Source organism: Podarcis cretensis, assembly GCF_951804945.1.
Source record: "Podarcis cretensis genome assembly, chromosome: 6".
Taxonomy (NCBI): Eukaryota; Metazoa; Chordata; class Lepidosauria; order Squamata; family Lacertidae; genus Podarcis; species Podarcis cretensis.
The window spans coordinates 63,476,547-63,491,746 of record NC_137175.1 but is presented as its reverse complement, the minus strand read 5'-3'; the positions used below and the strand labels follow the sequence as shown (position 1 = coordinate 63,491,746).

The 15,200-nt window shown below is 39.1% G+C and overlaps 1 protein-coding gene and 1 long non-coding RNA gene across 6 annotated transcripts in view; one reads left to right on the top strand and one right to left on the bottom strand.

The window, feature by feature from the left end:
• Window positions 1-352: 352 nt before the first annotated feature.
• Window positions 353-9,135, top strand: LOC307219304. 3 transcript variants are annotated; one of them, XR_013840364.1, is made up of 4 exons: window positions 353-3,315; window positions 3,442-3,526; window positions 6,843-6,954; window positions 8,907-9,039. It is a non-coding gene; the product is annotated as an uncharacterized lncRNA (long non-coding RNA). The 3 variants fall into 3 exon arrangements; XR_013840365.1 differs by having other exon boundaries at window positions 353-3,319; XR_013840363.1 differs by having other exon boundaries at window positions 354-3,319; window positions 8,995-9,135.
• Window positions 4,790-15,200, bottom strand: part of ROR1 (receptor tyrosine kinase like orphan receptor 1) — a 160,116-nt gene continuing 149,705 nt past the window's right edge. For all 3 annotated transcript variants that reach the window (XM_079982396.1, XM_079982394.1, XM_079982395.1), the window contains exons 7-9: window positions 14,152-14,397; window positions 8,936-9,147; window positions 4,790-7,531 (exon numbers count right to left, since the gene is read on the bottom strand). In XM_079982396.1, coding sequence (XP_079838522.1) covers window positions 6,107-7,531; window positions 8,936-9,147; window positions 14,152-14,397 — 1,883 coding nt within the window. In that variant the 3' untranslated portion in view covers window positions 4,790-6,106. The remainder of the gene's footprint in view (window positions 7,532-8,935; window positions 9,148-14,151; window positions 14,398-15,200) is intronic.

The following is a 15,200-nucleotide window of genomic DNA, read 5'->3' as shown; positions in this document are numbered from 1 at the left end:
TACCCTAAAGGGGATGTAGTATTAGTCATAAAACAAGATAAAACTACTCCTGTAAGACTTGCTTCTTTAAATCATTCTACTGGCCATTAATTAAAGTAATTAAAGTCAGTGTGTGCCAGTAACATTTGCAAAACTATGTTCTCAACACTACGGCCTTTCTGCTTTAAAAGCATTTTTTGCAAATGCAGCACTAGAACGTGGGTGCTTTATTTTCATGGGACTGTGATGAAATCTGGATGCAATTTCCAGATAAGGAAAAGGATCCAAATAATTCTGAAGCTAAATCATATAACAGCCAGATTCTGGATATAAAATACTTTTGGGAGAGGTATGAACAGAGTGCAACTACACAGGGTGGGGGGGGGGGGGAAAGAGGCCAGCAATTCAACAATTCAAAAAACAAGATGTTGTCACAGGGCCTAAGCAAATATAGAGCTCCTGGGATTAACTTTGCAACAGACTTCTTTTGCAGATATCCCCACCTGCATGAGCTTGCTTTTACAGATCTAGTATAGATCTATATCCTCTATATCTCATGGTGGTTATACTCCCACATCAGTGGCAAGATCCTGCATGCTGTTCTGTGGTAGAGAAGCTTTTTTAAAAAGCAAAGATGGAGAAGTGAAAATGAATTCAGACTTTTTTTCTGGACACCTAATATTTCAAATATTCTGCAGTTGCTGTTCAGAGGAATCTCTCAGGATTCAAACAGGAACATAAATTGTTCTGCTGGATTCCTCTACTTTAAAGGTCCCTTGTTAATTCACATCCAGATTCATGTAAAGATTATATTTTATCTCACCAACCCTTAGCACAGCTGTGTGTGCAACAGCTCTTGTGTTTGTTTGGGTGGAATGCATTTGATTTTGTATGTAAAAGCTTTCATCTCACGTTTCTTTCATTGAAATTGCATTTGTTTTGCGTTTCCTTCATGTGCTCATTTTGTTATTCAGTATAGTTTCAAATCTCCATTGAAATTTCCCCTCCCCCCTTTTTTATTTATCTATTTATTTTGTCTATTGCTACACTAGAGCAGATATTGGAAGCCACCACCTAACCCCTCAGATGTTATCATGCAACATCATTCCGTTGCATTTTCAGCAAAAATTAGTAGCCACCAATGGAAAATGTGATAATTGCTGCAGCTGATGCCATTTTATCTTCCCAGGTATCCCAGAATTACCCTGTGTTGGAAGCTTCTGGGGAGATGGGAGGCTGCCGAGCAGCTACTGCTTTCTGCTCTGCTGCCAGCAAAAACATGTAATCCCCACCCACTGGAAACCTTTAACAGTGCTTCCATTCTTCCATGTTCCATCCTCTGAGCATTGGGATAAATGTGATCTGGACCACTAGTTGTTTAGTTTTCCATTCATCACAAAACATATGCACACCCCTAGATGCAATTCAACTGTAATCTGTCAGAACAGTTGAAATCCTGCTACTAAACACATGCATATTTAGCACTACTGGAATAAAATGGACAATTCCACTCAGAAATGAAATTGGTTTGAAATCAGTTGTCCCACTGCAGACATAAAGATTATTTTGATGATTCAAAGTTGTTCTTCTCAGAGACCAATTCAATACATAGTCTCAATGTGTAGTGTCTTGTATTTTCAGCATTTTTTACTACCTCAGCAATATAAATGTTCTTACTTTTTCAAGCTCAAACAAGAATATGATTGGGGTATATCAGCTGAATGAATCATCTACCCTCATAAAAATATGAAGTTATAAAAATTATTGCAGAAAGTTGCAGCTGCCCCATTGTGAAGTCAAAGGGTTTGTAGGCCCACAGAGAGACTGGGGTTTTGGTGAGTGATGATCCTTAGCGATTGAAGATCCAGCCAGAAGACAGACCTTTTCTGAGAATCAATGGATGTGGTTTTATGAGTAAGAGCTGCATAACCGGTCTCCAATATCATTAAATCTTTATGCTATAGCAGTGCTTTGCATGTGCAATGTAAGAGAATGTGACTGCTTTATTTCCTGTTGATGGAGGGAAATATTTGGAAAGGGGGGTGGGTAAATGTGCATACAGTGTTTTATTTATTTTTTCTTGCTCTGGGCATCACACATATGTTCTAAATAGGCTCTTTAAGTATTGTATTTGTTCATTGTTTCTGACACTTTCTTGAAGAGTTTCCTTAACCAGCTTGCAAAGCTGAAATGGTTGCTAAAAGTGGAATACCACTGAGCCAAGCAATTAGTATTTGTACAACCCACATAGTACTCTCTGGAAATTGTTGAATTCACCTTAGCCAGTCTTAGCCAGTATGGTCAGTGGTCAGGGATGTTGGGAGTTACAGCCCAACAACTGGAGAGCACCGTACTGGCTATCCCTGCTCTAGGCTGTAGTCCACACTCCCAAGGACTTTCCGGTTCATGGGTCAGTTGGTTAGTCAGTGCATTGATCCAGCTGAGCTATGTGAAGAAACAGCCTGCCAAAATAAATGTGCAGTTGGTAAAGTTGTTACTAGCGAGCATGCTGTTCACACATACCCATGAGTTTTGGAATGCACTGTTTCACTGTGTATGTAACATCAAGCCATAACCCCTGATTAAGCAAAAAGAGCCTGTGCATACAGCTTCCATTTTGTTCATTCCTCCAGTGAGCAAACAAACCACGTAGTGGCTGGCTTAGCATTAGTGGCTGGCCCAGGAATTGTTTCTCCCAAACAAGTTACAATTGAGATTTGGCTTTAGATTGTGGTTTGCTTGGAGCTAAACAAACCACAAGTGTTGGGTCAGATGTATATAGTAACAACTAGCCACTCTGTGGTTTGTTTGCTCACTGGAGGAAAAGAAGTGCAATGCGGGAGACTTTGAGCTGCAAGCACCAGCACATAGCTTGTACACAGCATAATTTGCTTAGCCATAGCATATGGCTCCGTGTTGCACCTGAATGTGGCCATAGTGGCCTCAATTTTATTGCTAGCAGCCTCATTGTTCCTTGGGGCACAACTGCATTGTATAGTGACTGGGCTGATAATATAGTGACTTGTGAAAGGTCACACAGTGAGCTTCATGGTTGACCATCCAAACTTAATTCTACTCACTGCATGAATTATTTTCTTGAGCAACTAACAACATATGTGAGAACTCATAATTGTCTATTCAAGGGGTAGCTAACTTGTGGCCCTCAGGTCGCTGGAGTCCAGATCCCACCAGCCAGCATGACCACGGTGAACAGTGATGGGAGTTGATGTCAAGCTACATCTGAAGGCCCACAGATGCCCCATCCTTGTTTACCCCACTGAATGCTTAAATGCAGAACTGGGTACAAGTATAGCTCCAGGTCCAGCAAGAGATTTGGTCAGTAAGTGTACAAGTCTTCTTGCATGTATTTCAAAAATAAAATCCTATTTTGCTGGTTTGTCAGATCCAAGAACCATGCAGTATTCAGACCTGTCACGTTCATTGTCATATATTTATTTTCAGTCCTTAACTCACTGCAGGGCAATTCCCAGTTCCAGCTGTGATGCTTGCTTTGTAAAAGTGCCCCTCTATTGAATCTTTGTGAAAGGTAAGGAAACTATTAAACTGTGTGAGGTAACCTTTAAATTAGCTGCTTTTTTCTGTTAGCAGGATTAGACAGGTTTTTGTCCTTTAATTTCGCTGTTTTTCTGAACTTACATTTGCATCTCTCAAGCTTCATAAGGTATAGTTTAAAGTATTATTATTTCATTCATGAAGGTTTGTGACATTTCTTCCTCTGTATGTCCAAGTTGCAGAAACCATATTTTCACCAGAGTTTGCAAAATGTTGATTCTTTAGCAAAGGTTCCCCCCACTCATATTATCCAATTGATAGTGTTGAACTGCTTTCTTGTCTTCATTAGCTCCTTTGTGAATTCCTGTTCCTATTTAAGTGTTGTTGTTTTTTTTAAAAAAGCACACAACCTCTACCTTGTGCAAGAAGAAAAAGATTTGATAGTTGGCATTAACAATTTTTTCTATTGCGCAAGACAACTGGCTCAGTTTTTCCTCAGAGCATGGTTTTCACTGCCAGTATTCTATATTTAAGAGACACACAATTGGCTTGCATTTTGAAGATGCTTAAAGCATCCACAAATTAAAATATAAGCAATTTGGCTTGTCATTCAGAATACATCTCATGAGAACTTTTGATCTGTTTAGCAATAGTGACTAGAACAGTAATAATAACAGTAATAGAAGAGCCCAAGGGGGCTTTTGAATTGTTTTTCCTCAGACAGGAGTCTCTTTACCTCATTGCATGGCAAATAACTCTGGAAAATGACGGGGATATTTTGTAGAGTCATGAAAGTAAGCAGTACACATAAAAACATAAAATAGCCCACTTTGTGAGATTGATCTGGGGACAGTTTGGGGATGGATGATGATTAACAATAGTCTCAAATGACTAATAACAATAGTCTCAATTGACTTATTGTATAAGGAAGGCTAGCAGGATGTGGCACTTAATCCATCTGAGATTTTCAGAACATTGATTATCATTCCGAAAATATGCATGTTCTTCTTTAAAACCATGTTTTAATAACCAGCAGCATATAATAATCAGAGTTTAATATCACTCTGGTGGTGTCTGAAATACAAAAATGCACTGAGCTTCTGCATAAAGTAGTCTGTGTTGCTACGTTTACATGCTTACCTTAGTGCAACATCCTCAATGAGTAGATTAATAAAGTAATACAGTAATCAAATGCATGCAATGAAAACAAAATATGTATTAAAACATTGTCTAAATGTCACCTTGTATATTTTAAAGACATATCCACGTAGTTAAAAAATGAGAAACAGACAAGAAATAAAAAGCAGGATGTATTTTTCACTTCTGCTATACAAAGACAACATTATTGTGCAAAAGATTTTGAAAAAAAGTACCGTCAAGTGTCTGAAAGATTTGTGTATATAATCCATACAAAAATTATTTTAATAAAAAAGTCTGAGAGGTTGTAATTTACACAGTATTTTTTCAAACATTACAGTGGTTTCAAAATAATCCAGATTGATTACACCTGAATAAAATTCAGTAATAAAAATGCAATTTTCTAGTAAAAAGTTAATTCTAATTCACATTATTTGAAATGACATACAAAAGTTATCATAGAAAATTTCTAAAAAATTGTTGTGTACAACTGATGGAATGTAGGCTTCCCATTTCAGGGTTATCACTACAAAAGCTATTTATTTTACTTGAAATAATAAATATTCTTGGGAAAACTGATTGTCTGTTATAAAATAAGAATTTAGAGTTTTCTTTAATTAAAGGGTTGCATAGCAACAAAGGGATACAAAAATTCTATTGCAACTACAGATATAACGTCAAGAAGTATAATTTTCACTCACTTATTGTATGCAGTTCCAAGAGGGTTCTATCGCTTGTCCTAGTTTATGCATGAGTTTGGACGTATCACTAGACAGAAACTGTTTACATACTCAAAACTGAATATGTCTGAACAAAATCCTTGCCTAAAAAGGAATTGTCATTTTGATAATATGTTGCACATCCACTACACTTCTGATTTGTGGATGCTGTTTAAAGGGGGGAAATAATAAAAGTCAATGCCCAATGTGTGCCATTAGAATGAAATGCAAGCAAATTTATCACGGTGTTTGGTTTCACCCTATCTCTGGATCAGGTCTTGTGGTGCCCTCAAACCACATTAGACCAAAAAAGAGTACAACTTCCATTCTACAGGAGCATATTTAATCGTCCTCAACATTTGTCTTAACCACATTCATTCATAAAAGTGACCAATATTAAAATGGGTTTAGAATAATAAGATTGCTGAGACAGAAATTACGGAACTGTGATTAAATAAAACGTATCACAGTTAATTTTCTTTTTCACTCACACACACACACACACAAATTTCTTTCTCCTTGGTAGCTGTAAAATAAGGGTTCACCCAAGATATTGAGTGTAAACTCCATTTTTGAAAAATACGGTTGGCACCTCTTTATCCTGTTAAGCACAAATAAACTTCACAGAAGATACTTATTGCAAATACCTCTTTATACAGCCAGAAGAATCTCCAATAAAATATTTGAATATAAATCTCCTCTAAAAACGTTCTATATTCCATATTGTAAATAGGTTTATTTACAAAAGTCTTGTTTATTTACATCTCTGCTGAAATCACGGTCTCATTATGTCCATGAATACTGGAATCTCCTAATAGAGATGTCTGTTTGGAGTCAATTCTGTAGGGTTTTTGAGTTTTGTTTCCAAAAACGGTTATACTAATCCCACTTGGATGACTCTGCATAGACATATGAGACAGCAAAGGAATATTTGCATCCTGATTAGATCCTGAAGAGGGTAAGCTAGTCACGTGCCCAGTGCTGGTTGATCCACTTGCACTACTTGGCGAACGACTCTTTGGTGGAGGACAGTGCTGAATTACTCTGGGTGGGCCTGCAGGCTGGTAGTGAGCAGCTGGGAAAGCAGCATATCCAGAAGGAATTGGATATCCATTTATAGGAATAAATCGCTGGTTTTGAGGTATTGGTGGGCCAATAAATCCAGCAATTTGGCCTTGTGGTATACCCTGTGCTGGAAACATGTAGTTAGGGTACCTAGGGTTACTCAGGTTGCTAACTGGGCTTGCGCTGAGAGAAGTTGTCTGAGTGGTAGCATTTCCACCAGAAGGAGTAGTAGAACTAGTGTGACTTGATAGCCCCTCCCAAGAACGCAGCCTAGCATGGATATCTTTAAACCTTGGTCTCCGAGATGGCAGCTCATGCCAACATTCGGTCATTAAGCTGTACATTCTGGGAGGGCAGTCTTCAGAGCATGGCAAAAGTTGTCGCTTCCTAACCATTTCTATGACCTCTTGGTTACTAAATCCATAATAGGGCTGGAGACCAAAGCTGAAAATCTCCCACAGGACAACACCAAAGGACCAGATGTCTGAATCGGAAGAGAATTTGCCATACAGAATTGCCTCTGGGGGCATCCAACGAATGGGTAAGAGGGACTTGTTTTGAACTCTGAAATAATCTGCAGAGTAGATTTCTCTTGACAGTCCCAAATCAGAAATCTTCACGTGGAGCTGTTCTCCAATTAAAATATTTCGAGCAGCCAGATCCTTGTGAACAAAAAAATGACTTGATAAGTATTCCATCCCTGCTGCAATCTGGACTGCTACATGCAGAAAATCTCCATGATCTAAGCTAGATTTAACAGTACCATCCTCATCGCTGCTGCACCCAACATCTGAATGTGGTGATCGCATTATAAGAAATTCATGCAGGTCCCCTTGATTCATGTACTCAAAAAGCATGCAGACTGGCTGCTCTTGAGTCACAACGCCAAGAAGGCAAACGATGTTGGGATGATGCAGTTCTGCCATCAGAGAGGCTTCCTGCTGGAACTCTGCCCACTGTTGTGGATTGTTGCAGTCCTTTAGGGTCTTAATTGCAACCAGCTGAGCATGGTCCATGCCTGGTAGATAAAGGTGTCCCTTGTAGATTTTGCCAAAGGCACATTCACCCAACTCTTCCATAAAACGGACAGCAGATAGAGGCAGCTCTTTGGCTTTGCTCTGTTGGAAAGAAGACGACATGTCAACAATAACTTTGGATGATGGCTAAAATCTCAGTGCCATACGTCTGATACTGTAGGAGGATACTATAACAAGAGTGGTGTTGCAGTGGTTTTCAAGACACCCCTTCCCATTTCTTTACTTTATAGATACAGAGTTAAAAATAATTCCATCATAAAGCATGTGAACTTCAATGTTTCCATTCATGAAGTAGGTGACAGTAATTGAGCGGGGAACTCAATGTTCAGGACCTTTCGGAAATTAAATTTTCCTTTACTTGAGATCCTTGCTGCTCTCACTCCAATTTTGCCAAAGCAGTATTGCAAACAAAAGAAGAAAAAGAAAAGGGGAGGAGCAGAAAGCCCCAATGCACTTTATTATCATTTGAAAGTGACACTCAGGACTGAATTCTAATTTTCCTAACCATTTACAAATTTTAGATAAATACTGTGTGAATTAATATATCGCAGAGGCATTTAAACAAGCAGCCAGTTGACTGTGCAGTGATGGCAGGAAATTAGCTGTATTGTTGAGACACAGATGGTTTATATTATACAAATCCTTTAGGCTAAAACTTGTTTAGGTCTGGCATATTGTAAATTATATTTTAGTAATGAAAGTGAAATGACCTCTGTCTGACCTCATGCAGGATTGTCTGTTTTAACCAACCTAGTGGAAAAGTATGAAAGAAAATGAAGTCATAAAGTTTTAGCAGGAAAGGGGTTCATTTTAAGTTAAGCAGTTATAAATCTGCTTAGTTTTTGTTTGACGGGTATTTGTCATATGGTGGTGTACAAAATGCAAAGAAGTGTAAAACACATATGAGGCACCATGCCAACGTAAACCAAGTACAAAGGAAATTTGTCAGGGGACACTTTATCTCTATCAGTTGCTTCTATTAAATGAATGACAAGAGCAGACACAATTTATGATATTATACTAAGCATGTAGCAAGTGCCTTGAGTTAGGGATTACTCGGTAGTAAATGTGCTTAGGATGGCAGCCTAACAGTGCAGTCTTATACATAGCCACTCACATGTAAGTCTCACCAAGTCCAATAGGACTAAGCTCTAAGTAAATGAGTACAGGATTTAGTCCCATGTACAAAACTGGGAATTTGGTTTATTTCTTGTTTTTATTGAATCAGTTAGCATATGTCCAAACTCAATACAATTTAATATTCACAGAAGAAAGAATATTTTATGGAGTGGAAACAATTGTAATATTGTCCTACTAGTATTTGTGAAATGCAGTCAGCTGGGATTGACACATCATTAGGAAAACTATTGCACCCAAAAGAGCTGGAAGAGACCAAAATAGCAAAGGTTCTTTGAACTAGAATACTAAGTGGAAACATTTCTCTTTTATGACATAGGCATATATGGTAGATTTCACCAACAATACCTTTGGTTTATATGCATTCAGCATAGACATCTCTACGTTCTGTCCTCTGACATGCTTAGGCTGCCTTTGCACTGGAGGCGAAGAAGACTTCTGGTTGTTGCGGCAAATACAGATGAAGAAAAATAGTAAGGCAATAGCCAGGGGAATTGTAACACTTGGCACCAATATATAGAGGATTTCCATTTTATTCTTTTCCTTGGAGTCTTTTGTGTCTAATTCAGAAAAAGAGGTGTGGGGAACAATGGGAAGAAAAGCATAAAATCTCATGCTAAAGAATGCAGTTTTGTACATGAAATAAAACACAAGTTTTGTGTGCCACATGAACTGTTTCTGATGACTGTTCTATTTCTTGACTGAGCAACAATAATACCAGATAGTTGTGTGCTATTAAGTTTGAGTGCAGTTCATTTGAAGGCACTTCGAGCTTCCAGTGTATAGCCACAGATCCTATTTGGAAAAAAGCCAGCTAAATCCAAACCATTATCATAAGAATTTATTCAGAAACCATGGGGTATGAAGTGCACTTGGAGGAACATTTTTTAAATCCCCAACAAATAATTATATTCACATTAGTGTTGGATTTCATGCTTCTCTAAAAGGCCTGACACATGGCAAAGGTATTCTTTAGGAAAAACTTGACAGCAGATGACAAAGAGTTGAGATAACCTGGACCAAAAAGATAGATACCCACCCAAACTGGCTATGGTTGCCCTGTAATCGGATAGATTAGACATTAAGAAAAACAAGAGCTTAGTGCATAGTTAATTGTTTTTGTAATGCTGTATTTTGGCAGAGCAGCAGTTTTGCAGCTCAAAACTGCCTTAATGGGGTGAGGGGAACCAATTGTTTTCTCTGCAGAGAGTGGGTTTACGTAAGTAACATCACAAAAATGTCCATCTGTGGTGCCAATGCTATAACCCATAAATGGGCTACGTGCCTCTCAATGCCTTCCACACACACAAAAATTGGCTGAGACTTTTTGATTATACTGAAAAGTTGCCAGCATATTTGGGAAGCCAGACAGGTATACAATGCCTTGGCCAAACCAAATGGGGTGGAATGTTTTCCATATCTTTTCAGAAAAAGCCACATAGATAATGTATACTATTTCAGAGAGCCAACAGATACTAGAGTTTAGAACCCTGAAGGAATGAGGCACTGCATTATCTTAACTGTGACATGAACTTCATTCCTAAAATTCAAGTGCAGGCTAGTTCTCAAATTTCTTTTAAGTAGTTCTAATTGTGCTTTTCTAGGTATGGGTAAAAGTACAACTCTTAATCTCTGGCTCTCTGATTCATTAGGATTTTTGTGTGCCATCCATTGGGTAATTAGTGGCACTGTTTGAATGTGACAAGTGCTGAGAAAGAATGGCATATAGGCTTCCATTGTATACATCGATAGGTTTATATCTCCCACTCTTGGGTGTGTTGTTCTTTTTAAAATATTTGAAAAAACGCCAAAGGTGTTGAGTAACATTCTGTGTAGAGTTCAGAAGACCCTAATGCTTCATGGTGAGAAAATGGAGCTGCTTTAGGACAGAAGGAAGGAATGGAGGATGTGGGGGGGGGAGAGAGAGAGAGAGACAGAGAAAGAGAGAGAGAGAGAGAGAGAAAGAAAGAAAGAAAGAAAGAAAGAAAGAAAGAAAGAAAGAAAGAAAGAAAGAGAAAATGAGACAGGTGACAAGAGTTGAGAGAGCCTACTGTTGTAGGTGGCATTTCGGACTTTTCAAGTGTCCAAGTGTGCCATAAAGCCCACTTAGAATAGGTCAACCTGGTGCTCTCCTGTCTTTTGCAATTGAGTAAGCAAGCCATGCAACAGAGAGAGAGAGAGAGCCACTTACATCTGTTGTAGGCATTTTATGTCTTGCATACTAGGTATAAGGGCCAGATGAAGGAAGGGAACACCCTGAAAGATCCTCTGGGAAGGATGGTAGTGGTGTGTGAATGTTATTTTGCTGTTGTTTAGTCGTGTCCGACTCTTCGTGACCACATGGACCAAAGCACGCCAGGCACTCCATTTAGTCCTCCTTAATTATTAATCTTGTGTTTTTATATGGCATATTTCCTTTTTGTTTCTGGTATTCTCAACTCCTAACTGCCCCCCCAAAAAAAAAACCATTGGAAAGAAAGAGAGGTGCATGTAGCTATTATACTGTAATAGGAGGAGAGTTGCTCTTATTTGTTCTTGATCATGCACACTTTGGAGTGTGGTGGGGAGGAAGTTAATGGAAACTTCCCTCTCTTGTAAGATGCTTGTTTGCATAATACAAATGTATCTATTTCCATTTTTAAAAATGCCTAAGGCTGTGAGTTTATCTTTTTAATTTCTCCAATATTAAAAGATAACGGTCTTCTCCATTCTTGCAAGAACTTTAACCTCACGGGGACTACACATCACTCCTGGATTGCAAACAGCTGATCACTGCTGACACCCACCACCCACTCACTCCTGAAGCAGCCATAACAAATGCTGGCCACTAAGGCATGCTGCCAAAAGAATTGGGGGTTCCATCCAGAAAAACCAAATGCTGGTCTAGTTCAAGCCCTGCCCAGAGAGGTGAGTGGGAGCTTGAACATTAGGCTGACACATCTTGACAGTAAAGTCAGACAAGTCGGAAGAGAAGATGTGAACTACTAAATCAAAGAAGCCACATGTACCAAAGTGATGAAAGATGAGAGAGACCAAGACCATCACAGCCATTTGATGAATCTTTCAAGGATAAGAAAAGAACAGAGACTCTGAATTTTTGGCAGCAAAACCTGTAGTAACATTTCACCTCTTTCCCTCCTTGTTTAATAACAGAAAGAAGTACATGATAGGAGGCATATGCTGAAGCTCAAGGAAGTACATGTTTCGAAAGCATTTTAAGTTCAACTCTAGCTGTATTTGACATTCCCTTTTATTCTGCCCTGTCATATTTGAAGGTTTCAACAGAAGACATCTGAAAAGTCTCAAGGACAGTGTTTCTGGAATGATACTACTGTTTTGTGATAGCCAATATTTTTCATCAGCCAATATTTTTCACAAGAATATGCAAATAAGATCCATGCTACGGATCAGTGCTCACTAGTAGAGCTTTTAAAATACTTTCAGGGTTGCTTTAAGGGCTGTGGTGATTTTATCCTTTGGATAAATTATAACTGTAGGATCGGAAGTTTGTTAAACATATTCAGGAGTTTATCTTGTAGAGAAGTGTTCTGGAAACCTATTGTCCTAGTTTGAATGTAACGTTCTCAGTTCAGCAATCTGTGTTTTGATGGAGCAGAACTGAACTTCAGGGGAGGTTATCGAGGGCTACTAGTCATGATGGCTGTGTACTACTACCTCCAGTATCATAACTACGCATTGCTGGGGAATACAGGTGAGGACAATGCTGTTGTACTCATGCCCTGCTTGTGTGCATCTAGTTGGCCACTGTGAGAAAAGGATGCTGGACTGGATGAACCTTTGTTCTTGCAATTGTATGATTTCCTGGTTTGTTAAACCATGGCTTGCAATAACATCTGGACCAAGAAACTGGTTTAAGTGCTCACAACAAACCACAATTGCAAACCACAGTTCGATCTTGGTTTGTAGAGATCCCTTTAAGTGATAAGGCAGTTTCTCAGTTCAGAAGTCATGGGAAACTGTAATTTAATAAACCAGAAGTCAGAGGTGTGTGTGGGAGAGGTGTTCAAGTTCACTGCTTGTTCCTGCTTTAATAAATGTTTTTTCTTGGTCTGGCAACTTCATGTATGAACCAGACCATAGTCTTACCAGTCTTTAAAACACACATTAGTTTCATATATTTAGATGTAGTAATATATATCGGTATGACATGAAGGCGGGCAAAAGTATGTATGCCTGCTAAGCTTAGCTAACGTATGTAAAACATACATTTCTAGGTACGGGTTGAGAAAAGGAGAGAAAAATCACTCCTTATATTCTTGCTTTCCCTTTTTATATAACTTCACATCAGAAGGTGGCAGGCAGGAGCTGCTTATGGTTAAAATTAGCTAGTACTGGTAGATATAATCGTAACACTGTACCTTAGCTGGCAGCTTCACATCTATTTCACAACTTCTTGGGCCTACTAAGAAGAGTGGAACTATAAAAAAACTAGAATACTGAGGGGGGGTATTCTCCTCCCCTACCTGTCCTTGGTGGCTCTTTTCCTTAGGGAGGAAGCAGAAATTTTGGGAATACTTCTTCACCACCACAGTATCATAGTCATGTTTGCACCTTTGCAATCTAAAATATCTTACTCCTGCTATTGTACATCAGGAGTCTCCAGTCAAGGTGAGATTATTTTAGTGTCCTTTCTTCTGAAGCTTCATGCACAAATTATTCACCAGTTATGTAGAATTATAATAATACCACAAAGCCTTGTTAGTTCTGAATAGATCTCAATCAAGTGAGTTTCCTTATTCAATCGGCCACCAATTCTGAGTATTCTGTTTAGGGGCATTACAGTCCTAAGATACGTCACACCAGTAAATGCTGAACAGTGCAACCATTAATCTGAAAATTCTCCAGCCCTAAGTAATATACTTTTCTGGAACAGAGAGGCTGCTTTGCATCTTACTTTTTACATAGCTATTTTTAGTAACATCCAAGCTGATAAAATAATAATTGAAGTCAGACACATGCACTATAGACCTGATGGGGAAATGGTATCAAGCTGCAGAATTCACAACAACATGGGTGGTAAAACTGGCATGTCAGCAACAAGAAGCAATTTCAACACAGCCCATGGGCAACTGTAGAAAGTGAATATATTTCTTTGTATGTGTATGGGTCTCTTTTGATAAGCAGGCTGGTGTGGTCTCACAGTTCCCAGAACCTGCCAGCAGCTTCCATAGAGATCCAATATGTTTCCCATCAACGCAGGAATTGTGGATGCTGCTTAGTATTAAGAAAGCTTCCCTGCTGCAAACTCTTTGAAGTCCAACAATGAGAAGATAGACATGATCCATCAGACACCTGTAATTATAATGAAGCCTGGATTGTCGCTTGCCTTCAGGCCTTTGTGTTCCTCATCCACACCTCTCCTGATGATTGCTCACCAGCAGAATATGAGTCCTCCTCAACTCTCTGCTCCTTATTCATCTTAGCTGTAGGGCTGAACCCTCAGCATGGCTCATCATTGTGTCAACTGTGGTTTTTGAGAATTCCTTTTGCTACACCCAGACTTGGATTTCCCTTTCAAAATGGGAGAGTTCTACTACACTTACCACAGGCAGGGATGTCACAAAGCTCAGATTTAAAATTTTCATCTAAGGTGAAGCACCATGGAGCCTCCTTCTGATTCCCTGGGTTTCGACAATAGGAGTGTCCCCCATTCAGCTCTGGGTATCGCACAGCGGTGAACGTGTGCGTGTGGGGGTACTGAGAATTCCATGGCTGGCACTGTCGCCCAGACTTTGTGACACTCATTGTCCCTCGGTAGTCTGCTCCTGTGCTGTTGTAACATTTGTGATCTGTAAATGACAACAGCAGTTCAATTGTGGTGAATCAGAGGGGAATTGTGCACATACTGATTGGTGTAAGAACATGAAAGTGAGAGAAAGTATCATTCTGCTGACCCGTGTCCTTCAATTTAATTCAGGTTCTCAATTTGCAGAGGCCATAATGCTAGACTTGCTATTCATTCATATACTTGAGAACATACAAAGTTTAGGTTTCAGGAATTAAATAAAAAAACACTTATCCCAAATATTTTAGAATAAAAGACATATAAGAAATCAAAACTGCCCTGGAAACCTGAAATTAATCCCTTACTTTGGCATGAAAGTAAAGAGCAGCTGTGAGATCCAATTGTTGTTGCGCTATCTTAGAAATACAGCCATTTGATATTATGTTAATTCTAATCAGTCTGTGATCTAACATGAACTCTACTCAGTGTCTGGAGTCAGGCCTACTAATGCAGCAAAGAAGCACTGCATAGCAACCTTTGGCCCTTTAAGAAGTCTTTACTTACCATTAGTAGTGCCATTTACTTTAATGGAATGGCTAATGGGGATTTTAATGAGCAAGGCTTGGGACGCCAGACACTAACTGGTGTAAGAATAGTACAAAAAGCAGTTCAAAATATAATAATGGTTAATTTATATTTTGAAATGCACTACAGTGGTACCTCGGGTTACAGACACTTCAGGTTACAGACTCCGCTAACCCAGAAATAGTACCTCGGGTTAAGAACTTTACCTCAGGATGAGAACAGAAATTGCGTGCCGGCGGCAGTGGGAGGCCCCATTAGCTAAAGTGGTACCTCAGGTTAAGA